General features: G+C 42.8%; 1 protein-coding gene across 1 annotated transcript; it reads right to left on the bottom strand.

The window, feature by feature from the left end:
- Nucleotides 1–2: 2 nt before the first annotated feature.
- LOC118774475 (unconventional myosin-VIIa-like) lies at nt 3–27,869 on the bottom strand. The gene is made up of 46 exons (XM_036523817.1): nt 27,741–27,869; nt 27,189–27,341; nt 24,095–24,279; nt 23,624–23,745; nt 22,868–23,010; nt 22,396–22,509; nt 22,005–22,158; nt 21,491–21,567; nt 20,082–20,201; nt 19,386–19,528; nt 18,894–19,104; nt 18,278–18,413; nt 17,882–17,988; nt 16,492–16,629; nt 16,095–16,253; nt 15,687–15,779; nt 15,162–15,256; nt 14,658–14,742; nt 13,982–14,200; nt 13,297–13,614; nt 12,624–12,827; nt 12,012–12,191; nt 11,400–11,489; nt 10,985–11,112; nt 10,425–10,551; nt 10,062–10,181; nt 9,667–9,840; nt 8,948–9,175; nt 8,119–8,289; nt 7,165–7,282; nt 6,829–6,955; nt 6,101–6,270; nt 5,703–5,896; nt 5,434–5,558; nt 5,036–5,184; nt 4,234–4,387; nt 3,648–3,803; nt 3,198–3,303; nt 2,865–2,978; nt 2,529–2,616; nt 1,980–2,086; nt 1,671–1,856; nt 1,107–1,223; nt 746–829; nt 507–626; nt 3–95 (listed from the first exon to the last, which is right to left on the bottom strand). The coding sequence occupies exons 1-46, from the start codon at nt 27,867–27,869 to the stop codon at nt 3–5; spliced, it is 6,531 nt and encodes a 2,176-aa protein (XP_036379710.1).
- Nucleotides 27,870–27,999: the final 130 nt, after the last annotated feature.

The following is a 27,999-nucleotide window of genomic DNA, read 5'->3' as shown; positions in this document are numbered from 1 at the left end:
CTTCAACTGCTATTGCCACGGGAACTGCGCTGTCTGCTCATGGTGGTCAACATCTGGCTGATGTAGGAGGTCAAAAGGTCATCCATCTTGTAGCCCTGTGAGTCGAGAGCCACATTATACTGTTAACATAACTTGACATTACATGACACATAACATTACATGTTATTTAAGTGGCTTCATTTTTTTCAGTTTTGTAGTATCTTCCATCTGTTATCCTTTTATTCAGCTGGGTCAACACTGTTATTATTCAACTTTACCAAGTTTTTTGGGTACAACATCTATGTCCCTCATGGGATATGAACTCAGAGCCACTTAACCTCTACATATAGGACAAATATGTGGAGTTCCACTGCTGACTAAGACAGCTGTGGGGTCAGTGTTTGGTCATAGAGCACAGGAAACTCCACACTCTCACTCTTGATGTTGTAACAACTCTTGTAGTTGCATCCATGCTGTGCTTGGTTGAGTAATGGCACCAGAGTATTGTAATGAGGTGTCTCTCTTACCAGGGACGTCTCACACAGCAGCTTGCTCCCCCGTACCAGGTTGCCAATGGTCAGGTGGAAGTAGGTGTTGCCACTGCTCCAGTTGGAGATCTTTGTGAAGGCATGCGTTGTTAGGATGTCCTGCAGAGAGTCATAGTGTGAGCACACTATCTCTGGCACACTCACAGATTTACAAAAGCATGGACACACACACACGCACACACACACACACACACACACACACACAGAGTCTCACTCACCTTGGTCACTGGGTCTATCAGACTGAATCCATGCTTGTTTATTGCTATTAGCAGGATCTCAGGGAAATTTGGCTCAGTTGTTTGCTGTTGGAGATGTTGGTTGAAAGCAAAGAGAATTTTTAAATGAAATTGTCTGTAAAGATGTGGACCCGCTTTACCATACTTAATGGCCTGGGTGTATAATATCTGTGAAAATCACAATTCCAGCCAGGATGTATGCAACAAAACTAGGTCAGAAGTCCATTGGTGCAAAATAATTTAAAGCCTTTTCCAGTTAGCAATATATGCAGATTAGCAATATATACAGATTAACTGATGTATAACACACAACACATTCAAACATGTATAAAACATTCAGTACCTTTATTTCAAAGAAGGCAGACCCAAATGTTGGCCACTTGAAAATGATCTTTAAGAACATGAGCTTGGCCTCCTCTCTGGACTTCCCTGATTGTTTGTTGAACCATCCCACAATTGCCTGGAATGACCACACATGAACACAAATCAGGCCACTGAGGACAGACTGCATACAGGCACAAGCATTTGGACTCCAGTCTTAAATTCAGACCCGCTTGCTGACATGCATTAGGTTGGAGTAGGAGCTGCACAGATCAACAAATCTTTATGTCATGTGGATGTAATCAATCTAAACATCAGTGTCCAGTTTCCGCTTAAACAGAGAAAATGGATTGGGTGCCAGAGAATAAGCAGGCCTTTCTTCAGTTGCTGCAAATGGCCATGCTTTCCCATTTGTAATAAAAAGAACATTTCCACCAACTACAGTGACAGATTTACATGAACACAATTAGGAGTTCTCTATGGAATAGAGAAAAAAAACTGTTGTGATAAATATAGTGTTCTGCATCACTTCCATCCTCACAGAATAGGTTTTCGCATGATGCCAGTTGAACAGTTTCTCACTAACCCGCTTCCAGTCATCAGGAGAGAGCTGGCGAATGAAATCCTGGGGCACAAGGTCCTTCAGCATCTTGGGAATGTTGGCAAACTGGGACTTGTCCTCATTAAACCTGACACGGTAGATGAGGGCTGCAAGCTGGCAGACCTCCTCACGAGAGCACTTATGGTAGCCACGCAGATACTTTGGGAGCTCCTGGGGAGATGACAAGCAGGATGTGTTATACATGCAGCAAACACACATGCACACACACCTCCGCATATGCTTACACATACTGTACATGCACAACTAACATGGCCACGGATGTGCATTGTTCACCTGGTAGTAATGGAAGATGGAGTCAGCCATGGGGTCTTTCCCCGGGACAGTGTTGGTCCAGAGTTTCTTCATGAAGAACACCTGATACGTCAGTGAAGGCACTATACCTATACACGAAATTAAGGGGGCATTAATGAGCCATGACAGTGCAGGAAAGGGACTCTTTTTTGTAGTGATGAGTAATACTGTAACTGTTTACAGCAACTACACACATACAACATATCTGTCCTTCTGAAACAGGGGGCTTCTGATAGACCAATTATTCAGACAAGATAAATGACTTGTATGAGCTGGAGGACTCAGTGGTTTCAGATTCTTGTGCAACTTTGGATCTTAATACTGCTGTTTCAACACACTCAGACAGAATGTAACAAATATTACACAGATCCATAATATCCAAATGCATCCACCATGCATTTAATTTAATTTAATTTAATTTAATTTAATTTAATTTAACAATTCATTTCTAATTCAACTAATCTAAAGCAATGAATCCTGCAAAAATCTAATAGAGACACAAATAAGAAGTGAATGACTGGCAGACTTTACCATCCTTTGCTGGCCTTGCTTTTCTGATCCAGTCAGTGAGGTGTCTGACAAAGTCAAAGAAGAAATCTCCCTCTGGCACACTGATCACCTGAAACACAGTGTCAGGACACAGACAGGACAAAGACTCAACATTGCAGGGTGGGAATTTAACACAGGTTTATTATGAGGCGCTAATCACACCTTATAGCTAAAATGTAATTGACAGAGAGATTGATTAACTTCATAATGCTGAAGAGAGTAGAGTTGTAGACATGAGGAGGAGTTTAGCTTTATAATGCTTAATAAGAGGCATTTATTACACCTGGGCTTGACTGACACACACACTGTGAGCCTTACCTTGTCTGATATCTTCACAAACAGGCTGAATCCTTCTGAGGATTGGAGGTGCAGCCTGTTCGAGATGTTGGCACAGAAGTCCTTGGCTTTTGTACTTGACTCCACTTCAAAAACCTAAATTACAGAATATTTTCATTTTTAGTATTACTCATATCTTCTTTACTTTTTGTGAACTCAGACAGCAGCCTGGATGTTTTATTTCATTCATACGTATACCACATTGTGCCACTTGTTGAAGTCCCTATTAGGGTCAGATCTCACAGACACGCTCTCGCTAAAATCCCCAATGAGAGGGCGGAGACTAACATATTGCTGGTCATGTGACATCCTCACCTCATCTGAGTCATCGGGGAAGAACACTTTGTGGAAGATCTGGGTGGTCTTGTGCTGGATGGCCTCTACTTCCACCAGGTGCGGGGGATACTTTCTGGACCCATTTCTGGTTTCCAATGGAAAAGACCAGCAATCCCAACAGGTAGCAAAACATAAGGAGTTAAAAAGAAAATAAATCAGTGTGAGACAAATTTATGGATGTTATTGACATTGATAGTTCTCGCTGATATGCAAAAACAAACATATATGTGCATGAATACACACAGTATATACACGCATATAGTATTGTCTGTGTGTGTCTGTGAGTGTGTGCCTATCTACCCGTATGTGTATGTGTCTGTTCTTGTGTGTGCACTGTACAATGTGCGTTAAAGTGTACGTCTGTGTATGTATGTGTGTGTGTGTGCGTGCGTGCATATGTGTGTGCGCGTATGTGTGGTAGTGTGTTACCGCAGGGCCTTCTGTAGACGCTGCATACAGTCAGGGGCCAGGGGGTGGAGCTTCCTGGACTGCAGAAACCTCTGGACGTGGGGCAGCAGTACGCTGCTGGGGGGGAAGAGACCTGTGCACAGCCACAGCAACTCCCAGCCCTTCTCCTCACTGTACCTACAGCAGCATCGCACAGACACCCCGCTGTGGTCAGCGCACACATGCACCTCACAGAAACACCAACGCTTTCAGCTCACACAGACACACCATGCATGTGAAAAGCATTCTGGTCATCATACAAAGACAATAGCAATTAACCCTGCTATAGTTTTCATTCCACTTATAAACTGTTATATCTCCTTCTCCAATGTGGATAATTGTCAACACTTTTAACACCCCAGGGTAATGTTAGTGAAATGAGAAACCTGTGAGAACAGTGCTGAATTTTAATGACCTCAACAACATATAATTTTCCGATTTTCCATTTTTTCCTGATTGGTTTCAGCTGTGTCTGTTTTTTTTATTCTTTCCAGGAAGTCATGCTATCTTTGTCACAATTTGAATCAAAAAGTGCTATAACAAATAAATTTGATTTGATGTAACTTACTTGACATGATTTTCGGTGAGCTGCTTGAGGATCTGGCAGAAGATCTCATCTTTCAGTGGCTCTGACTTCAAGGCACCCTCGAATATCTGGTCAGTGAGCTCATTCACAGAACGTGTTCGTTTGGAAGGGTAATCGCCCATGTACTTCAAAATGGGTGCAGCAGTAACCATCAAGGAATAACTAACAGGAGCAGTGACCATATATGCTGTATATGACTCACATCACTCTGACATGAAATCTAAACTAAACCTTACCTAATACCTAACAAATATCAAATATTGCATCTTAACATTCATTGTATACCCTCTTGAAAAAATAGCTGGTACACAGAAGAACTTGACATGGGTGAGCCACTAGGTGGCACTATGCTCTGCTAAATAATACTTTTGGTGAGCGCATAGGAGAGTAGGGAGTGAGAGAGTAGGTAGCTCATCATATCTCCTGGTTCAGTACAACAGGTCTTATGACTGGTACCCAGGCCTTTCTGAGTACTAGAAATCACAGTGAGGTTTTATACCAGGGCCTCATGCTGTAGGTGCCAATTATTCAGTGGAAATAGTGCTTTTTAGTCATTTACACATCTTTAAATGGAAGCTGTACAAATGTAAATAATTAAGCCTTCCCTGGCAAAGGCCAGCTGGTAAACAAATATTACACAGGGTAAAGAGCAGTGAGACTATGATGAACACATGTCTGAAGGACAGTGAAACTATGAGGAGCAGAAGTTTAAAAAAGAGACTACGACAAGCAACAGCGTAAAAGACAGGAAAACTATCATAAAAAAGCAGTGACAAAAAGATATCGATGAAGGCCATACAGGCCTCCTGGGAGAGCACCTCATGGTTGAGGATCTTCTTGAGCAGTGGCTGCTTGATGGGTTCCCTAGTACAGCTCCATAGCCGGTCCTTTCCCCAGCTTATCACCCGACTCAGAGTACTTTTGGGAGGGGGCCTAATGGAGGGAGACACTGTGTGTCAGTAGGGAGTGTGATTAAGGGAGGAGGGAGTGTGATTGTGAGGGCGAGAGGAGTGTGAGAAGTGTGTGGGAGAAGAACACTGTGAACTCAGTGTGTTTGGAGCATGGGACAATCTAAGCATATGTATGTGGGATGGGGTGTTGCTGGAAGAATAAGGGTTGATTTTCAGGAGTTATAACAATGCATTGTAAAAAGAGGTGCTCTGGACGAGGAGCTCTGGGTACCTGAAATAGTCATAGGAGTATTCCTCCAGGGTGTACGGCTTCACCTTATCCTCAGTCTCCACCAACACCAGCTGGGACAGGCCTGCTGATTCCCTATACTGACCTGGTGTAATGGTGACCAAAGCCTGCACCACAAAGACAGACAGTGTGATATTTACAACTGTGCTGACCCACAGCCGAAGTGAGGGAGCCATCGAGAAATGGATGGCAGACAGTGACAGACATAAAGACAGATAGACAGACAGATTGATGTGTAAGAGGTCACTGACCACGATGTCGTATCGGGGTCTGGTGACACAGGGCAGAACGTAGACACAGTTAGCTGGGAAGTCACCCCTCTGCTTGGTCCTGTCATTGATACCGTGAGCCCATCCACAACTCATCACCCGCTCCCCAGTGAAGTCCTGGTCCAGCAGGATGAGGTCACCTCTGGTGAAGCTGAGGAAAGTGGAGACCTCCACAGCTGAAACAAACAGCATCCCGGGACAAGCTCAGTATTTTCAACGATCAGTGTTTTTGAGGAAAGACTTCAAGATGGCACACATCTGGGGATAATCAGGTCTAAAAGGGCTTTAAGAACAGAGTACTCAGGGTATGTGAATCTTGACATGCAGTGCAGATGTGAAATAGATATGATTTGTACTTTCTCAACTGGCCATGTACTTACGAGGATTGGGGCTGTCCATCAGAGTGACAGCAAACTTTGACCTCCTTCTCAGGCCATCCAGGAAAGTGACGACCAGGTCCCGTATGTCCTCCGCGTTGTTGGAGGTGAAGGTGTACTGGTCCCCTTTGATGGTGGCCAGCGTGAAACTCTGTCCCTGCAGCTTCCCCCCTCTGTCACAAAAACAGCAGCAGAACTCTGAGAAAGTCATAATAATGATAATAATGGTAGTTTTTATTAAGGTAATATAATAGTAATAGTAGATAATATTAAGTGATAATATTTAGAGAATATTATCTGCTTGGTAATATTCCCAAGGTGATCTTGAAAGACTTAAACCATAATTCTCTGAGGTTTTGCATGTATTATATATTATCTGATGAGAGTTTGAAAGCTTGGAATAGAACAAAAGATTCAAACAATTGCAATATTATTTAACAACTAGAAAGGTATTGAAACAAACTGTTTTATAGTTTTATTAAGCATGGATTTAGACTTAGCTTTTCTCCTTTCAACATTTTTTATTTTAATTCAAGCCTCCTTTGTTTGCTGTAGTGAAATTATTGTGATCCCTGGTGACACAATTGTAAGGGCTAGTGACATTCTGCACACTAGTGAATCATTCTGATTGGTTATTGGAGAGATAATTCTTAACAGTAGACAGTAACACCACTGTAAATGGTAACAAGACCAATAAGAACAGAGAAAGATAGCGGTGGGATGTGCCGCACCTGCTGCTGGACACTGCCAAGATCTCTGGGAAGGAGAGCTCTAGCAGGACCTGCTCTTGTTCATCCACAAAATAAACGCCAGTCCAGTTTACAGCCACAATGACATCATTCTTTGGCAAGCTGGGACCTGGAGTAGGGGATACATTATAAACAATACTGTGGTGAACACTGCCAGGAGATGGTAACCTGTTAACAAAGCAAGTAAGCTCCTACATACTGCACTCTCAAAGCCTGTCATGGTTGCTTTTAATGGACAGTAAAAAGACAGTGCAAGTATGGACTTTTTTAATAATTTATATTACTTTATGGTAATTACTAGTGCATAAATGTACGTACCAGAAAACTTAAAGGCCTCATAAAATCGTGAAAAAAGTAAAGGCCACTTGAACCGAGCAAAATCCACCACTCCCTCTTTGACTCTCTGCGGGTCTATCCTCTTCTGTGTGTACATTCCCTGTGGCAGTGAAGGGGTTAAAAGCACTAGCTGTAAGGACACACTGGCAACCTCTGATAATAATTAAGGTAATATGCATAAACTATAATATGCACATGATTAAAGATGCAATGGATAATGAAAAAACAGTTCACTTAACATTAAAATTCATAAAATTAAAATTCATAACCGCATAATGCTCTTCAATTACTTTCAGAATTGCACCTGCGAGAAAAAAAGATCAGACAAACTCCTTACATGTCCTTGAAAGATGGAAAAAAATGACAAATCTTCCCTGTGACCGACACTAAATCAGGAAGCACTCGATTAAGAGCAATCATCATCACAGTGATTAGGCCGGGTCTAATTTTAGAAAACAGTACTAATGGCAGGCCTTATCTCTGGGACAAGGAGAACACACACACACACGCGCACACACACACACACACACACACACACACACACACACACACGCACACACACGCACACACACACACACACACGCGCATGCACACATGTATGTGCAGGATGACAAGGGCAAATCCTCCTTTGTTGGTGTCAGTTACTTGCCAATCTAAAACCATTTCATTAATGATACTGGAGAGCAATTATGGAAGTTGCCCTTGGACAAGCTTTGATTGGATGATACTCCTCTGTGCACTATCATGATAAATACGTACCTTCTGGGACAGAGGCCTCTAAGAAAAGGAAAGCAGGACACTGTGAGTAGAGTGTGTTCCCCTCTGACCCTCATAATGGTCTCTCTGGTACCTTATGGGGTGGCTTTAATTGGTGCCTAGGCATGGCAACAATGTGTTTTTGTGCTTGGCCTTGCACCTGGTGTGATTAGCGGATACCTTTTTGTGACCGGTCATGATGAGCTGTGCCCACTTCTCCGTATTCTTGGAGGAGCTGATCTCACGGTCAGGGATGTAGGAGGAGACAAGGCTAAGCAGACGCTCCTGCTGGACATTCGCCCCGTAATCCACATAATACTGCTGTGAGGCCAGTGCCACAAGGTCCTCTTCCTGAGAAACAACACAAAGAAACATGGAGAACACATGATGGTGTTTTAAAAAAATGTTCACATTCACGTTGTCAGCGCACAGAGAGACAGAAAGCACATCGTATTCACAAAATTACATTACATAGTCATTTAGCAGACGCTCTTATCCAGAGCAACTTACTATAAATGTTACTATAAATATAGACACAAAAAGAATACACAACAAAATGTACACAATGTTACTATCACCACAGAGAGACTGCCTAACCAGCTAAGGATTTGTATCTATATGACAATCATTTCACAACATTCCTGCAACTTTAATCTCAAAAAGGTGATGCATACTGTTCTTGTAATATAAACCTTTACATCAACCCTGGATTTGTAAGCTATAACAAAAGCTATAGCATCCTGTAATGTCAACCCATAAAACTGATTTTACTCATCGACACACGTACCGTGCAGCTTCTAACACAAAGGATCAACTTTGCTGTAGCAACATTCTAGTTTTATTCTGACATTATGACTTACATTCTCATAATGTTGCTGTCACTTACTGCTAATTTATGGAATGATCAACATGCTGATGTCAGTAAAACTACAGGACTACAAAACCGGTGTTGCAAGGTCAAGGTTGGTATCGCCACTTCATTCCCTCCGGCCTCAAGGTGTCAGCTCACCTGATCACAACGATACTCCCCAAACTTGACCCCACGGATGATCTGCTGGTAGATGAGGTTGGTGGCCACGCTGTCCTCGGCAGGGTTGTGCCAGGGGGTGAAGATCTCCTTGCGGAAGAACAGCCTCCAGGGGGCGTTGCGCTCCTGTGCGCCCTGCTCCTTGGCGTACTGCTCACACTGAGACACGGCGTCCATCACGTGGTCGTTTCCACTCCCCAGAGAGGAGACCTGCGCAGGGCAGAGAAGTGAGGGCTAATCCAGGTGGAATGTGCTAAATCTTGAAGGCTGCCTGATGGGAGTGTGGTGCAATGCAGTACAGGAGTTAGACCACTTGAGTCTGATCATTGAGGTGGTCATTGAGGAAAATAACATTATTAGTAGCGTGCTCCTGAGTGAGGCACTCAGCCTGTGCTGCTAAAGTAAACAGCTAACAGTAAATGCTGACAGATTGATGTTATAGCCCATATTGGGAGTCATTGAAACTGAAAAGCTATCCTTCCTGACTGAAAGCGCTAACTTTCCCATTACATAAATACTGAGGGAATTAAAACCCTCAACAGCAATGAGAGGAAGAGTAAGTGCTTGTCAGATAATGAGTTTGGCAGTGTGCTTGTAAGTTGAGAGGTTAATAAGCATGAGTTTGTGTAAATGCATATCCATGTGTGAATTAGTAACTGAATTCTTTATGAGTGCACGCCGTTGAATGTAAGTGTGAGTACCTTGTCAAAGAGGGCGATGTAGAGGGAGAAGCCGAATCGGTCCCTCAAGCTGATCTTGTCAGCGAGAGCATTGCACAGCTCTCTGGCTGTGGTGGCCGAGTCTGTCAGCAGGGTCTTAGTCGTGCCATCCATGAATGTCACCGGGAGCATGATGGGCTTTTTGGATTTTGTGGCCTGGGGAAGCAGAATACACATTAGGTTTACAATCTAGATTTGCCATTGTCCTGTCACCATACCAGCCTTTTTCTCTCAGAGTTCAAATGTCAGTGCCTGCACTGATAGAATTCACTGATGGAAGTGAACCAGGGTGACATGATGTGACAATTGGGTAAGATAAAGAGAATAGATTCTTTTCCAGAAATTGGTCTGGAAGGTGGGTGGGAGGAGGGCAGTACCTGAAGCTCCAACCAGGAGGGCGGCTGTGTCCTTGTCCCATTCATGAAGGTCCTTCTCAACCTCTCCTCACAGAAGGGGGCGTAACCAGGAGGGCCTCCATTGATGAAATTCCGCAAATGCTGTAGGTCATGAGAGAAAGATCTCATTGGTTGAAACTGCCTGATGAGGCATTATTCAAACAAAGGTAGAGTCTGTGTGTAAGTATGAAATCTCTCCGTTCTGTGCCTTTCCTACCACCTGACATTTATCAATAAGTCTTCATCACGTGTAGAATTTTAACAATTTCAGTGGATACTTATAATAACTCTTGGTTTAACTTATATGATGAATAAAGCTGATGAATAAACAGATTCTGGTCTTACTTTGACAAACTTCTCAGACGGGGCGAAGCAGCCTACACAGAGTGAGATGAGTATCCACCCACGTGCGTGGCTGGTCCTGGATGGATTCTGGGTCAGTTGCTTACAGATCTGACAGTAGATCTCATCTCTGTGTGGAAAGGGTGAGGAAAACCAGCAATCACATGTACATAATGGTACCACAGACATTTAAGTCTTCTCAGGTTTTTCTGTTATTGGGGCATCGATGGATATGACAAGCTCACAGCACCAAGACTATCAGAGAGGACATAGTGGTCATCTGGGTAAATGGGATGTTGCTGAGGGTTGTCCGAGGGGGCAACCACTAAATTCCCTACAAGAATATATTACTACATTTGCACAGAGGATCTTATCTAGTGCTGATGCCACTTCTGTAAGGATATCTATGGTAGATAGAGAATAAGAGTGAGAGCAGATGATGCATACATATCACACAGTGTTTGGAGCAGTGTAACAACCTCTTCACACAGAAATGACTGACTGCTTTTGCTTTGTTTCTGGGATATCTATGGTAGGTATGAAGCCATAAATTTGTAACCTACCTGAGGGTGGGGCGCAGGATGCCGTTACCAATGATGAAGTGCAGCTTCTCCAGGTTGGAGGTGGGCCGCTCCTCCAGCATGCTGCTCACCTGAAGGGAGTACTCCCCTTCGCTCAGGCGCCTGGCCACCTGGGGTGACCAACAGGAAATGCACCATTCTCTCACTGCACTCACTTCCAAACTATTCACTGTAAACCTCTATATACCTCTCATGTCAGTATCTATTGTGACAAAAGTCTTTCTTTCAGCTGATATAACAATGCTGCCTACCCTTGTTATGAAAATGTCAAAACTGCAATTTTAAATGGTTTCAAATTTTGGTGAAAAAAAATATTTTTTAAAATCACACCCTGAGACAGTTTTTATTAGAAATACCTTGGTTGTTACAAGACTGACTAACAAATATTTATACTGACCTCCTCTGTAATTTTAGACTTCTTCTTGAGGGTGAGGGACACCAGCTTGTGACGCACGCTGTTCCTCTTCTGACGTTCATTGGGAGCACTCTGTATGGGACACAGCATGCGCTAGCATGGTTATAAACCATGTTTAATACTGTGCCAGACTTGAGCCAACAATCAAAATCCATGCTTCCTATAGAAACCCATTACCCTTAATTGGATGGGAGATGCAATTTTTAAAGGAAAATACCCCATTTGGGTATGTAGTTCATTTAAGTTCATTACATGTACTTCATTTATTTAAGTAAATGTGTCTTCTGTTTTGTGAATTCTTTAGAGTGGGCATATATGAATTTCTATTACCATTTTGCAATTCTTAGGTCCCCAGATGTCTAGAGTGTTAAAAGCACTTCTGTCATTATGCTCAAGCTAATGTTTTGGGCAGTGGTCTTTATGCAGGAGTTAATGCAGGGGAGCGCCCAGCCCTCAGCCCACCACATCCCAATATGGCTCTTTCATCTCCATTCTCCATTCAGATCTTGAGCCCCCCTAACCTCCCCACCTTTCCATTAGAGAGGACACTGGGCTGAACTCCACCCTCTCTTCAGTTTTACCCTCCTCCCTCACCTCCTCTCCCTCCAGCTGCATTGCCTGCAGATCCCTTTTGTAGGTTCTCTTGCTCAAAGTTTCGTAAATCTTGGTCATAACTGGGATCTTCTCACTGCCATCGCTGATGACCACATGATACTTGGGCTCTGGGAGATCTCCCATGAACCTCAACACCGTGATCCACACCGCCATGGCAGCCTGCAGAGAGAAAGAAAGATGAAGCATGTGGATCATTCTAGGTTGTGTTTCTAGGCGAAAGTGGGCACATAGCTGGGAAATTACTGTTGCTTTTCTTTTTCTGTACTGAAGTGAATAAAGTACGAAGGATGTACCGTAGAAAAAAGGCTCTGTATGGTAATTTACTGTAAAGGTCTATGTCAAAAAGCTCTAAGCTATGTGGACCATTCCGATTTAGAGGGTCAGAAAAGGCCAGTCTCTGTACTCAGACTCAGCTCTGGATCTCATCTGCTTGTCATTAAAGCTTTGCTTTTTCCTTAACTGTGTATGTAAATAATTTGTGTTCAGTGGGTGGATGTAATGACTTTTTGAATGTGGGCCCAGCTGGGACAGGGTGGTTATGTGTGGTTTGGTGTATGTGTAGGAGGTAGGTGGGGTCACTGGGGAACCCACCAGCTGGTCTCCCTCATCCTCGTGAAAGAGCAGTGGCTGCTTGAGCGGACGGCGAAGATAGGTGTGCGTGGCGGTGCCTTGGAAGTATGTGGCAGCAAACTTGGCAAACTTGTACTCTGATAGGTCCTCCTCCTCATCCTCAGGAAGAGGAAGGGCATCATCTATGTCCTCCTCGTCCAATGCCATCTGGGCTTGCTCCAAGTCCTGATGTACAGAGATACAAAAGCATAAAAACAGGTCCTCTTCCTCATCCTCAGGAAGAGGAAGAGCATCATCTATGTCCTCCTCGTCCAATGCCATCTGGGCTTGCTCCAAGTCCTGATGTACAGAGATACAAAAGCATAAAAACAGGTCCTCCTCCTCATCCTCAAGAAGAGGAAGGGCATCATCTATGTCCTCCTCGTCCAATGCCATCTGGGCTTGCTCCAAGTCCTGATGTACAGAGATACAAAAGCATAAAACCATAACACATACCACTCTCAGAGTTTAGCTCTGTTGGCAGTACAAGGTAACACAAATAACATCCATGTAAGTGTATTATATACTGCTTTGGTTTCTGCTGCACATACATCAGTGAGTAATTATCTAGAACCATCCATAAGACATATGAAAGCCCATTCAAAAGAATAGCTCCAAGATGACCCTTATATGGGCAACTGTATCAGGCTGTTACCTCAAAGCCCTGGGGCGCTTGGCCCTCCTGGCCAGGGAAAGAGTTGCTGCTTCCCAGAAAGCCAAACATCTTGTCCACCATGTCGGAGTCATTGACTGGCTCCTGCTTGGCCTTCTCCATCTGCTCGACCATTTCCTTCTTCCTCCGCGACTCCTCCTGCTCCTGCCTCTCGCGCTCGGCTTCCTCGCGAGCCAGCTCTGCCAGGCGCTCCTGGTGCTTCCTCTCTGCCTCCTCCTTAGCTCTTCTGGCTGTCATCTGTTGCAGGAGCTTCTCCTCCTCTGCCAAGCGGAGCCTTTCTGCTTCAAGGCGGCGTTCATACTACAGAGGGAGAGGGGCAACACTGCCAACTGAATTCTCCTATACCAGTAGTCAGAACACTCTCTTTCAGATTTGTACTGGGAAATCCGGTAAGACCCTTCACCCAACAAATACCATTTATCATTTAAGTACCAAATTTGAATCAGAAACTTGTATCCTTGTTCAAAAAAGTTGAAATAAGTAATTCATGATCAGTATGGACTATGACTACGTTATACATGCATGATACAAATTATATGGACATTTCCTTCAAAACCTGTGGCAAGATATCGTGTTAATAATTTTTGTACACTGACGTCACAATACAGGTCTTTAAACTCAAAAGCCCAGTATGGACATGATGTGAGAGTGGTGGGACAGGGGGTACCTCGATCTTTAGTCGCTTGCACAGCCTCCGTGCGATCATGCCACGGGCATGGGCCTGGAGGGTGATGATGGCCCACCGCCGCCGGTTAAACGTCTGCCTCAGCAGGAAACCCCGGCAATGGGCCTGGATGTGCATGACACACCAGCGGAGCCTCCGGTAGACCCTGCACACCTTGTAGGATCTGAAGAGGGCCTGGAGCCGCAAGAAGCCGATCTGCATCTGGAGACACATAAACACACACACACACACACACACACACACACACACACACAATGGAAATATGGTCATCAGAATCATCTGAAAGCTGGAACAATTAGTCCAGAGCAGAAGTCAAGGTGTCAAGGTACAACAGCATCACAATATGGTACAGACAAAAGTATTGTGAAATTACTGATTGTATATTTGGGGGGGGGGGGGGGGGGCATGAATTTTAGACTGAAGTCTTGATTTGGGCAGACACAACCATTCATTACATGACATGCTATTTCTCTGGTTTTAGGCATTGCAGCATAAACACAATCATACTCTTTCAGATCAGTCAGCCTGGTCAACAGTGGAAAAGGGACATGAGAAACATCTGGGAAGAGCAGACAGTAGTTTTAGGGAATAATCTGTGATCAGGGAAATTATATCAACACAGACAATATTCTGTAATCAGGGAGACACTACAACTCACTGCACTGTAGTTCTTGCGACAGTGATACCCTCTCCAGATTTTCTGGATCAAAATCACTGCACCCCTGATCTTCAGAAACTTAGTTCTGTGTGGGGAAAAAAAAGAGAGAAGTTGTGAAAGTAGGCTTATTCTTAGGTTTTTAGTGTGAATCAGAGGTTGTCTTTGGGGACATGGTTTGTTTCAGGAGTGTGATTGCTGTATTAATATAAGAAATTAACCGCATACTTGCAATACTTACATATTACTACTTATTATCAGTATAATTGCTTTTTCTATGGTGGTAAACAGCAGCTGGCATTGTTACATCTTTGTAGATAAATACATATAAACCACAAAATCATCCACTGTAATTGCAAGAAGTTATAAATAAGCACTACTGCACTTGTATGTTGGGAAAGGTATGCATTTGTGGTCTCAGCCTTGTGTGCCTAACACTGTGTTTTGTTGGATGCCCTCTGTGCTTGACTTATGCAGTCATCCTGGTTAAGAGTGTCCAGCTCTCACCTGTCTTTGTAGCGACGCACTGCCTTCTGGATGAAGATGACCTTGTTAGTGATGGCCTTGTCCCGCTCAATTTCCAGAAGCATGTCGTGATGGTCCTGGAAGGATTGCGAAACCAAATTTAAAAGAAAAAGGTTCTCGTTTTACTTGGCTAATTACTTTGTGCTGTATTCTGCAATATAGAATCCACATACAGCCTTGACCTCAAGGCTTAGTATGGCCACTTCCTGTTTCTCTGCCCTTGTGTTGTTGGGCCTTCCTGTTCCAGCTGCTTGCTCTCTTGATAAAAGCTCCTGGCCAGGAGCAATCGTTGGAAGAGATCTTCCCATTGTGTGTTCCTCTTTGTTGATGTCGATGTTACAGTTAATGGTGTGTAAAATAACATCAGACCATATTGCAATATAATGTATTAACTGTACAAAACCCGTGGGTTGGGGGTCCATTTGTCTTTTGAATTGAAAATGAAATTATTATATAATACAGCATTGTCAGTGAATCTGTAATATGATAATAGCAAGGGGAGGTCACCTTGAGAAAGATTTTAGTCTTCCCTATCTGCCAGTCATCATTCCTCCCCAGAACAACCTCTGCAATGCGCCGACACGTCCTCTGCAAGTTGTCCTTTGAAAGATCAAAAGATTGTATTTTTTTAACCTGTCAGTCATCTACACCAGGAGCGGGCCAGGGAACCTAGATTTGACTGAAGAATTAAACTGCAAATATATAAACACATTGAATATTGTTTTTACAGTTTTCACCACAAGGAGTTATATGTTTTAACTGTTAGCAGGAACACTGCACAATATTATAGTGATTATTTGGGATTTTCTCTATACTGAAGTAGAGAAACAAATACATGAAGCAGCAGTATTTTGTGGGAGTGTGGATTCCCACCAAAGACTTTGTGCAATGGATATGTCAGGCACTTTTTCTCACCTGTTTGTGGGCAGGTTTGACACCAGGCAAAAGGACACGGTAGCGGTCCACAAACTCCATGAAGGTGTGGCGTATGGGATATCCAGCCCGGCGGATCCGAATTGTCTCCATCATGCCAGAGTACCGCAGCTGCCGAATGCACAGTTCTCTGTCAAACAGCTGCAGGGAGGAAGATGAAATACAGCTGTATAAGTAAGTCACTACAACATGATAGCAACATTAGAATGACAGCATAGCTCAGCTTAGGATGAAGGCGTGCCCGTGTGGCACACGTTCCACCATCAGAGAGCAAACGTCTTTTTCTATTGGATGTGTGCTACGGACACATTGACGACCCGCCCCCGTGCAGGTCATTGGTTGGGTCAACGTGGCGGCAGGCTGCTGATGGAGGACTCACCATGGGCTTCTTGAACTCGTTGGGTTTGATGCAGCGCACGAAGAAGGGCTGGCACATGCTGAGAGTCCTCATCAGCAGATCCAGGGAGCGCTTGAACTGGCTGCTGAGCGTCGGCGAGCGCTTCCTCGTCTCCACGCCCTGCAAACGCACAACCGACAGCCTCAGGAGAGCGGGAAACCGGAGCGGGGAGAGGCTGCACCTCTTGCTCCGATGCCTCACTCCCTTTCTGCTCTTTCTCTTCCCTCGGGCTCTCTCCCTTTTTCTGTGCTTTCCATCTTACCCTCTTAGTCAGCATTTTCCCTCACTCCCTTCCAGCTGTTTCCTGTTTCCTAATTTATAATGGAAACCGATGCTAAGATTTTATTTTTTTTAAAATGGTATAATACAAAGTACATACAGTGTTACTGATTTTTTTCTCCACCACAAATGTCAGCTGGAGAAAACATTACAGCAGACTTTCCAAAGCCAGAAATGGTCCCCAGGGGGAAGAAGAGACCACAGAAGATTCATTTAAATTTCTGTGGCTTTGATGAGTAATATTTGCTGAGAAATTAATACCGTTTCAATTACTGTTACTGTTTCTAAAAAACCAAGGGAGAAGAAGATGAAATCCCTCCACATTTCTAAACTGAAGGATTGTAAATCATATATAGAGAGAACATCAGGGCAGTTGTGAACACTTTTGCTCTTCTGAAGTTGAGACTAATTGTTTATCACAGCATAACCTGAATCAGCACCAGGGGGTCATGGGTTTGAATATTTGTTGGAGATCAGCCATTCATAAATAGAAAAAATGAATTGAAATAATGACAGGGGGAGAAAGCAAGTTGGATATGACAGTGCACATAAATTTTACCCTAAGTTCTTATCCTGGAGCAGTAACCACCTTTCACACAAAATGGTTACTGTTGGGAGACTTGGGATGGATATTCTCATCTTGAATCAATTGGGGTTTGGAAGCAGTTGGAATAAGGTTATATGTGGAGGAGTTATGCTAATTCTATGCTAAGTTCTAATGGTCACGAGGCATGGGGAAGGTGCATAGTAAAGGACCAGTGGGACATTGAGAAGGAGCCTTGGAATGGGGATGTGATGGGATAAGGACTTGGGAGAGAGTAATGATTTTTACCTTCAGAAAAGGAGGGGCAGGATGTTGATAGCCACAGAGAAACTGAGGTCAGATTTTAGGCAGAGAAACAGGAGAGAGACAATATCAGCCAAGCCATTATTATGAAGGGGAAATCAAATGGAGAAACAAATCAAACACGGCAAGCTCTGTTTTAGCCTTGCCAGGTAGAACAGTCCAGTCCAGGTGAGGTTTGGTTGATCGGGGAACCCCATCTTTACCTATGGACTTTCTGACAAAATCCTTTTGTTATTGGAACATTACCATGGCAACGTCCGCCTGGAAAATTTGCTTGATGAACTTGTTCTTGGATGAGTGAACCAGCTGGATGATGTCACCATGAAGGCTGTCTCTGTTTTTCTCCAGAAAGCCTAAAAACAGTTATCCAATTAATTAGATTCATCTACAGAAAAAATAAAACATTCTTGATGGTATCAACTATAACTATTTGGAGATAAATAAAAACAAAATACATTTTTGTATTCTCAGAATCAATCAATATTCTCTCCTCCATTAAGATATTTTTGACACTTGTCGTTTGAATGCAATTGGAAACAAAAAGCCTGGACCTGTCAATGTGTAAGAGGTACATATTCTTCTCAGCATACAACTTATATTTTATCCTACAGTTTTCAAAGGGAGAAAATCATTATGCTGTACCGCTAGTCTCATAGTGAACAATCCCAGCGAAGTGCTGGATCCCAAATTGAGTTTCATAGGTGTTCTTGGGATGGATGTAGTGAATGTTAAGTTTGTGCTGGGAGTTCAGTTTATACAGCATGGTGGCGTCTGTCCCCTGTGAACATATAGGGATATAATTGTAAATAAAAACCATACAGACATTGATGGCAGTTCTGGCCACTAGGCGGCAGAACATAATTTGGTTAGGGGTGAGGTGAGGAAATTTGAGAGGAAAAATACTGCCTACCATTAAATACACAAGATGCTGAAAATTATGAGTGAGATTTTATAGGGTTGTCAGTGGTATGAGACAAGGCTGTCCACACAAGTACCACACAGACCTGGCTGTGGGACAAACAGGTGGGGAAATGTACATCCAATATGAATTGCAAATCTTATATATCTTAGCAAACAAGCTGGCTTAATGGAACTCTGTAGAGATGTATACTATGTATAGAGTATGTACTCTCCTATCTGATCTAGAGGAGCTGGCTGTCTTTGTCAATGAGGGCTACAGTGGTACTAATGCTTTCTACCCTCTATTTTCCACTATTCCCTACGAAAGAGAAGAACTGAACAACCCTTCATGCGGTACCTTGGGGAACTTGCTCTCCTCATCAATGAGGGAGATGATATTCATTGGTTTGATGGCTATCATGTCCAGTGCATCCTGGTTGTCAGTGAACTCAATGTGCTGCCAGTTGATGTTCTCCAGGTTATACTCCTCCTGCTCCAGCTTGAAGACATGGCGTACGAAGAACTGCTGCAAGTTCTCATTTGCGAAGTTGATGCACAGTTGCTCGAAACTGAGGGATACAAGCAAATGACCAACTGGCTTAGTTGCTGAACTGTGTGGTGGAACAAGTCAATAAACAATCTTTCAAGAAGTTGATGGTTTGAGGGCTGAAATCAGCAACCAGTCATCTGATACAGAGTGTTCAGGTCATGCAGATTTTATGACATCAAGAATGCTCTGCACCCTTCAATGGGAGTCTCAGTTGAAGTTAAGCATAAAATGAGTCATCAGTGAAATGGTAAAGCACACAAACAACATCTACTGACTATATTTACAGTATGAGAGGCTAACCTATTGATGGTGAAGTTCTCAAACCCAAAGATGTCAAGCAGGCCGATGGATCTCCTCACTGCTTGGGTATCACCGGAAGGTGGCCTATAGATGGCAGCATTAATCTTGTCCACGATCCATACAAACAATCTTCCATAAATTCCCTGGGAGATGAGAAATCTTCACTTTTTCAGTTGTGTATCTTGGTACAGTGCTTCTCAGTACGCACATGAAAACATTATTACTTCTGTTCACGACCACTTCAGCCACACCGCATGCACACACAAAATTTGCTCTATCTGTTCTAGGCTCTGTTCAACTGATAATCGGTGATTCAATTTCATCCTGACTAAATTTAGGCATAGCTGGCCCTCATAGTGGCGTCGTTATGTCCGATCATTCGGGGCTATAGCCCTGAATATTTTAAGCCTAGCCCTGAATATTTTCGCCCTGACAAAGGAGGTGTTTATAGCAAAACACCAGACTGTGTAACAGAGCAGAACTTGACTTGCAGCGTCCGAAGGTGTGATAATATTTATTTATTATAAAGGTAGATATAACCTCCCCAACCTACTGATGCCGACTCCCTTCCAAAAAAAGACAAGCCCCAGGCAAACTTTACTTAGCCCTGGATCTTTTCAATAGCTAGAAACGTCCCTGGGCCTTCAACATCACATTGTTCCTCAGGTTAAGAATAAGGAGAAGGAAGGGGCTGACCTTTACGAAGGCATCCCGGACATCCAGTGCCTGCTCCACGCTGAGGGGGGTGGTAACACTCTCTCCCCTTGTAATCAGGGTGCGAGTGGTCAGACAGCTTGTCAGCTCTTTAGAGTCCACCTTTACACAACAAAAAACAACAACCATTCTAACTCCTCTGTCACACAATGCAACACAACACAATATCATCACATTTGTTATGACTGACTAAGATTTATACCACAAAATGCAAGTCCAAGAATCCAGAAAAACATACATCTTAAACCAAAGGCTCTAACTATTTTTGATCATGCTGTAAATGCTAATAACTGGTTTTGTTTTCTCTGTGTTTTTTACATGTGTCTGTGTGTGAATTAAGGTGCACTGCCTGACACAAGTACCCTAATGGAATATAGGGACTAATCTCCTTTAATCTTAAAGAGATTACAACAAGCAGGGATGATTACACAGGAAGGTGTAGTCTCAAGTCTGCGACTGGTGTGCTCTCACATCCATTGTATCTGTTGCACTCTACTTGGAATCATGAACAGTTTGCAGGGAAGGTGTGCTCATTTTCCATTATGATGACCTCCCCCCTCTACTTCCTTTTCTTAATACGCATGCAGCACATGCAGTGACAATCCTCTTTCAATGGTACTCATCACAGTTCCGACCTCTCATCCACTTAATAATGGGCATTATCTCTACACAAGTGCTGTCCAGAGCAAAAACACCTTAGAACTATCACATCTAGAGACTATCAGGGAGAATAGCCATTAGCTCTTGCTAGATGACTTGTTACAGGCAAAGAGAATAAGGGCAGAAGAAATCTGCAAAGATTGAAGGTCTTGATGCCATGTTGTGTTTGTTTCTGAAAAATCTACAGTAGCTCACGATGACTTCCGATGCATGATGATTGCCCTCTTTCACCCAACTTTACAAGTCATGTATTATGCATGTTAGCTTGTTACCCCTGCAATGACAACTGCCCAGGCCATGTAGGATTGTGGGGGGAAAACGTGAAATCCTTCAATATGCACGCACATCTATTACGCCTAACACACAACAAGTTCCACAGTGTACCACGTGCTGTGATGGGAGAAAATGTAAGTGAATTGAACTAAAACTGAACTGAAAGCAACTAGCTAACACAGAGCACACACACAAGCAAAAAACTCCCCTTAACCTTGTGACTTTTTGATTGCAGTGTGATGCAGTGTAATATCAACTTCCGTCTTTGTCAGTGTTAGCTAGCTGCCATGCTTTCAGCTAGTTAACTGATTGAAAGATGTGAAAGCTAGCGACCAACATCTCAGGAATCAGATTTGAGGCAAATATTATGTAGGTGATGCCCAGGCATGCAGTCAGTTGGCTTGGCAAGTTGGATAGAAACATAGCATATATAGGCACAGCAATTTCATTTTCCTCACCTCCAGAAGTGTCGCCACAGAGACAAGATCAGTGGATTGCACAACCACACAGGCATCAAGATTGTCGTACGTCCGAGCTGAGGGGTTGAGGAGGGAGAGCAGGCAGGACAGAGTCAGAGGTAGCAATTATGGTAAGGTACAGGCAGGGGTTAGAGTCAGAATCTTTTATAACTTGTCACCTGTCAATTATTATGCTAAATTAATACAAGTGACTCTGAAAGCTGATCAGAGACAGGCAAAGTGTTTCATGCACATCTGGAGAACTGGAGATAATAACCCAGAATCTTGTTCATAGCAGAGCTCACCAGTGAGTCTTTTTTCTTGGAAACTGGTAGCACACAGATGAGCTCATATTTTAGGCAGCACCCCTAGTTCTCTACCTACGGTTTGCTTAGCACTGCCAGCAGTATTAAAAGCAGTTTGGAGAGCCAGTGCTTCTGGTGGAATATCAGCACTGTGTTGCTGAGACATGCCCTGAAAGAAAGCCACTCCCTTGCACCCTCTGCTGGCTGACCTTTGTAGTGCATATTGCCCATGTGCAGGATGGCTGCCAGCAGCTTGGAGATCTCCCAGTTTTCTGTGTCTGTGAACATCAGGACCTTCATGGCAGAGAGGATGTTGGAGTACTCCTTCAGGTCATCACGCCCATCACACACAATGCAGTTTCCCTGGAGACCACAAGCAGAGAGCAAAAAGCAGTTAGTAAAACTGCGTTTTTATCCATGCCACGTCACATAGCATTGAGGCACTTAATTTAACTTCACAGCTTTGTCAAAACATTTTAGGGGCAAGGAATGTAAGTAATTAGCGTGAGGTATGAGAGACACTGTATTTAAATTCTAGTGGGATTTTTATTAATTATGTGTCTGTTTTCATTGCATAAGCAGTAAGTGTTACTCTCTCACCATAGTGAGGTAGGCATAGTCTGTTGCTTGAGTAAGCTCTAGCTCCTCCTTCTGGGCAGGAGTCATCCCTTTCAGCATGCAGTAGAAGATGTGGTAGTTCCTCTCATCGTGGGCCTGGGGAGAACAAAGTTACCAAGTTATTCTGTATTTTATTATTAAGGAAAATGGCGAAAGTCCCTTCCTAGATCATGACTGGTTGATAGATTTGCTGAGTGAATAAAATGTCTTAAATGACTGATTTCTTGACTGACTGACTGAGTGATGGACAGTTCAACTGATATTGAAATGAATACATTCAATAAAGCTGTGTAGAGCTCCAGAGCAAATCAGGGATGGGACCAGGTATGTCTCAGTGTTCTCTATCATATCTCCACATCTTGAAGTTACTGTTTGATCAGGTCACCCTATATGCTGTCACCTGCCTGCAGGTACTGCTATATTGTGGCCAATTGACTGCCCCCTTCTCTCCTACCTGTCTGCATACTCTGGACTTCTCCAGAAGGTACTGCTCAATCTTGGCTCCCTCAATGGCTCCTCTCTTGTTGAAGTGGATGTCAATGTATTTTCCGAAACGACTGGAGTTGTCATTGCGAATGGTCTTAGCATTGCCGAAAGCTGTTGGACAGAGATACTCACAGTACTTATTAATACTAACAACTCACACTAATAAAGCAAACAAGGGGTTATTCATCAGACATCTTATATTCTTATATTATATACCCCTTCTCTTAAGGAGTAGTAACAATGATGTACTGATAAGTAGTGAGTATATTGTATGTTATGTGCTGGTGCTGGCCCACTCCCTGCAGTGGGCTATGTTACAGGGGTTTGATAAGTGCTGTATATATGCTATGCAGTTTCACTGATTTTAAGCCATCATCTAGATGGTTCAGCCTATTCCAGATATTATAAAGATCAATAAATCTGTGGTATATCTGCACAGCACTAATAATAACAAATTCACTGCCTTCTCAGTCACTTGAGAGGAGTCAGCCGCAGTAATAGATTTAGTTAGATTTTCCTCCATATCAGACTTGATCTGATTGGTTTGTCTGGTTATAAAATGTCATGTTAAATTCAAGAACCAATGTGAAAAATGTTCTCAGTGGCAACTCTCAGACAGAATTTGAAGGTCAATTTCAGGCCCCCCTTTATGCTCCAGTTCAAGTCTGATTTTGGAGGCACACCCAGCTCAGCAGCTTTGGAACAGCTTTCATAGTGGCCTGACCTTCCAGGATGGGGTTGGCCTCCAGGACTTGCTGTTCGATCCAGGAGTGCTGGCCACTGATTGAGGCAAGGAACTGCAGAATCAGCTTAGTGCTCTCGGTCTTCCCTGCTCCTGACTCACCACTGGGAGAACATGCAAATCAACACACTCATGAAAACAAGTCTCCAACTCTCTCTCTCTTTCTCCCTCTCTCTCTCACACACACACACACACACCACAATTAGACCACATAAAGGATCGGCAGAAGTCAGGGAATTGTTAGTTGTTTACTCGCTTCTCAGATGGTGTGTAGCATTAATCCGGTGCTGGTTTGGTGAAGCATACTGTAAGCCTATTGTTGTTCTTTATTTGGAGAGATTACAGCAGAGGGTGATGGCCAAATTCTTGGAGGTGGTACAGTGTAAGCTGCTTGGTGTCTTGGAAAGAGTTGAGTAGAAGCTGATCATTGGTTTCTCAGACAGCGTATGGTACCTGATGATGCAGCACTGGTCCTTGTTACTGCGCTGCATGTTGAAGTAACAGTTGTCTGCGATAGCGAAGATGTGGGGAGACATCTCTCCGATCTTCTTGTTGATGTAGAGGCGGATATGCTCAGCTGAGTAGATGGGGAGCAGCTGGTAGGGGTTTACTGCCACCAGGATTGACCCTGTGTATGTCTGCAGGGTTGAAGGTCAAATGGCAATCAGAAAAGGGGAACAGGGTCCATCCCTTTCATCCACTGTAGTTTCTTGTACCAATCTTGTCTTATATGAAAGCCTAAATACCCAGAGAGGAAGTAACAGATATTTATGTGCCTCCCCACACATCCAATAGATATTCCTATTCCATTGGATATGAAACACAGGATTGGTAGGCTTTTTCTCTTGGTTGTATTTTTCACGCTTAATTCAAAGTTCAGATGTGTATAATTTCTTAGATAAGGCATGTTTTTTGGATAAGAAATTTGTGCACAGAACAACAAATAATTTTGTGTCATAATCAAATTTGGGTGAGGCCCCAAACAGTGAAAACAGTGCGAAGAATGGGGTTTAAAGTTCAAGCTGTCTTGGCACCATCCAGGTCACAGTAGGAAAACACAACATCAAAAAAGAAACTGAAGTAAAACTATAACTTAGTAATTGTTTGGACTAGTTTTGAGATGCTTTCTGTGATGGGATTGAATGTCATTATTATGAGACAGTTGCTAGTCATAGAAAGTCTCTAGAATAGTGTGTGGACTAAGTATTTCCTTTCTCTTCACTAGTCAATTACCATACTTATACTGATGGCAATACTTATTAGAATTTTTATTAAGGGGATGATTACCCTGCATTGGCACTCTATTGATCAGCTCTTAACACATCAGTTTACAATATTTATGCTTTACATATGAATAACACCTCACTTGCCAGTCATTGTTCCTACACACATGAGAACAGCAGCAGTAACTGGTCTACTGAGTAATAGCTATAAAGGGGACAGTTTTGAATATTTTCAAACACGGAATATGGTTATTGAATACATTATACATATGTGTTTAACAATGAGAAATTCTTCTATAATTTACACCTACCAGGTTAGTCATCTATTTGACATCTATTTGTTGCTTTGTTATTTTTTGTAATTTACTTCTTTATTTATCTGGGGATACTCTCCTTGGCATGGTTTAGGAGATACAGAAAATGTGAAATTAAAAATAAAAATTAATGTTCAAGCTGTTGAGAACTTTTTAAACGAGTGACTGTTTGTCATACAACTTCTTTGTTAGAAGCATAAAAATTCATGTGAATAGAATTTACATTACAGGGTAAGATAAGTACCACAAATTATTACTTCATATTTAGGTAGGGGGCACCGAAGAGTTCTTTCTCTCTTTGCATGCTTCAGTTTCAATGCAAGTATAGAACAATAGCACATTTCCATTAATCCACTAAGGAAAGGTAGCATCACACATTTAATTCAGTTCACTTTTGAACAGTCACTGAACGGTTTGTATATGTAGTTCACAAACTATATGTCAATTTTAATTTTAATAAATTATGGGATTTAAAGCATATGCACACACAGACTGTACCACCTGCTTAATATCATAGGTCTTTGACACTCATTAAACTGCATTCGCAGTTGTTTGAGCTCTTAAATATATAGACTATCCTTCTCTTCAGGCTTTCATAAGAAAACTAGAGTAAAAATATTAGTGCTATGTTAGCTTATAAATGGTCAGTCAACATTACCACATGAATTACCACATGAATGACTATTGTAATTGACAATTAATTTCCTTGCTACTATTATTGCTATTTTCATGAGCTAACTGTTGTCATAACGAGCCATTTATAATTGTTATTGTTCTCCCTTTCAGAGGTAAGTCTGACTGCCTATTTGTTTTTACTGACATGAAGGTATGTAAGCCAGTTTAATTGTGCAGAAATGAGATTGGAAGTCAGCGACACGTTCCAGCATATGACAAACTGCCAGATTCTCACCTTGCTCTGTCTGTACTGAACCTCCAACACTCTCTACAAATGCAGTGACAGCTGCAGTAGCACTGAGTGTAGCAGGGGAATGAGCGGTTTTGACAGACAGGTGTGAATATACGACTGTAACTGGGCTAATTTTACTTTAGCTGCAGGGTTGTGTTGAAATCAAGTACATACACAGCAAGTACACATTTCAGCGAATGGTTGCTGGATCAGCAGTATGGGATTTTTCAATATTTCCCTCACAGTCTTTTCAGAGAAAGAGACAGAGAACAGACAGCAAGTTGATTAAGGGCAGGTACATGCAGAGGAACTGATCTGTGGGTTGAGACTGAAGTTGCCTGTATTCAGTTGAGTATGTGTTAAAGCTGGGGCAGGACTTGGTTGAATATGAGTTGAACCTGGGCACTGGTGTCTATGTTGTCACGAGGGCCACGTTTCCTATCTCAGACCCTGATTGTCAGTGGATTGCACACATCCAGATCTTTGAGAGGCATTTCTGTGGCATCTGCCTCATTTGGGAAATTCAGATCTCAGTAAGCTCTCATTAATCTATGGAAAAGTCATTACATTCAGATAAAGATTGACTGCTTAAGTTATTAATCTCAAAGCTCTTTTGTGCTAATCACCAGATTAATATGCTTTTAAAAGAAGTGAAAAAATAAAAATATGAAACAACACATTTTCTGCATTGTTTAGTTATATCATTATGACTAGAGGAGACTGCTGCGTGAAAAGCAAGTCTTGGTAATTAATTTTGAACAAAGGTATTGCCTATGTCATCTGTTCCCTCCTCAGAAAACCTGTGATGGAAGTATTACGTTACATTATGGTCATATATCTGATGCTCTTAACCTTATATAGGTTACAATTTTATCTGTTTATACCACTGCATATTTATTGAGGCAATTGTGGGTTAAGTACCTTGAAACAGCAGTATCCCAGCAGAAAATCTAATCAGCAACCTTTCAGTTAGTGGTAACTACTCCGTACCACTATACCACACTGCTGCCTGTAGTGTATTTATGTATATTAACAACCTGGGTGACGGTGGCAAGTGGAAGGTGAGCATCCTGTCCTCAGGATAACACAGAGGTGAAACTCACATAGATGACGTGCTCTTTATAGCGGATGAATAGGTTGCGGAGGATGCCGGCCTCATTCAGGTCTCCGAGCCGGATCATGTCCTCCACTCCATGCACAGAGGTGGGGTGCATGGGCTTGATGTTGGTGGCATTCTGAGGTTCGATCCAGTGATCCTGGGGGGTGGAAGGGCATCACAGGAGGGTGGGGGCACAGGTGAAAACACTGAAAACCATTCTCTTTCTTTGTCTACTCCTTTGCCCTACCTGTGACACATGCTCAGACATAGTATCATAATTAGTTGTGGATTTAAAGCTTAAATTTAGATGTAAATTAAGCATGTGTTGTCCATGTTAAAAAGGTGATAACCTATTTTGCCACTTCAACATTCTGTTACTTATAAACCATAAGAGTGAATGAAGAGAGGTCAAAGCCAAAGCAGGGATGGAGTGGTCGTCTGCATTCATTGACCTGACATCAGATGCACCTGCAGCCCCATTCTTTACATTATTAGATTGGGGACAAAGGCTATTGTGCGGATCAGCAGGAACACATAACTCTCCTGTGTCACACACCTTTCCATCATCGTCCACCACCTGGATCTGTCCCGATTCGCAAAGCTTGACCATGGCACCAACGGGGACATCAAACTCTCGGCCGGTCTTGAGATCCAACCAGACATAGTCCCCCTGGAACAGAATCATCAATCAATCAAAATCCATCCACTCCTCAATCAATTAGAGAGGCTGACCGTTGCATAGTCACAGCTCCTGATGCTCAAGTGATGCTCAGATTGCAGTGTGAAGCCACATAGGAATGAATATAATGTAACAT

The sequence above is a fragment of the Megalops cyprinoides genome, chromosome 3, assembly GCF_013368585.1.
Source record: "Megalops cyprinoides isolate fMegCyp1 chromosome 3, fMegCyp1.pri, whole genome shotgun sequence".
Lineage (NCBI taxonomy): Eukaryota > Metazoa > Chordata > Actinopteri > Elopiformes > Megalopidae > Megalops > Megalops cyprinoides.
Note: the sequence above shows the minus strand (reverse complement) of the source record. Positions and strands in the feature narration are given on the sequence as shown.

Coding starts and splice junctions, on each gene's coding strand:
- LOC118774475 (XM_036523817.1), bottom strand. CDS start 27,869: ATGATTCTGTTCCAGGGGGACTATGTCTGGTTGGATCTCAAGACCGGC. Junction 6,956..7,164: donor TGAGGCCTTTAAGTTTTCTG/GTACGTACATTT, acceptor CCCCTACTCCAG/GTCCCAGCTTGCCAAAGAAT. Junction 2,979..3,197: donor TCCCCGATGACTCAGATGAG/GTGAGGATGTCA, acceptor TCTGTAATTTAG/GTTTTTGAAGTGGAGTCAAG.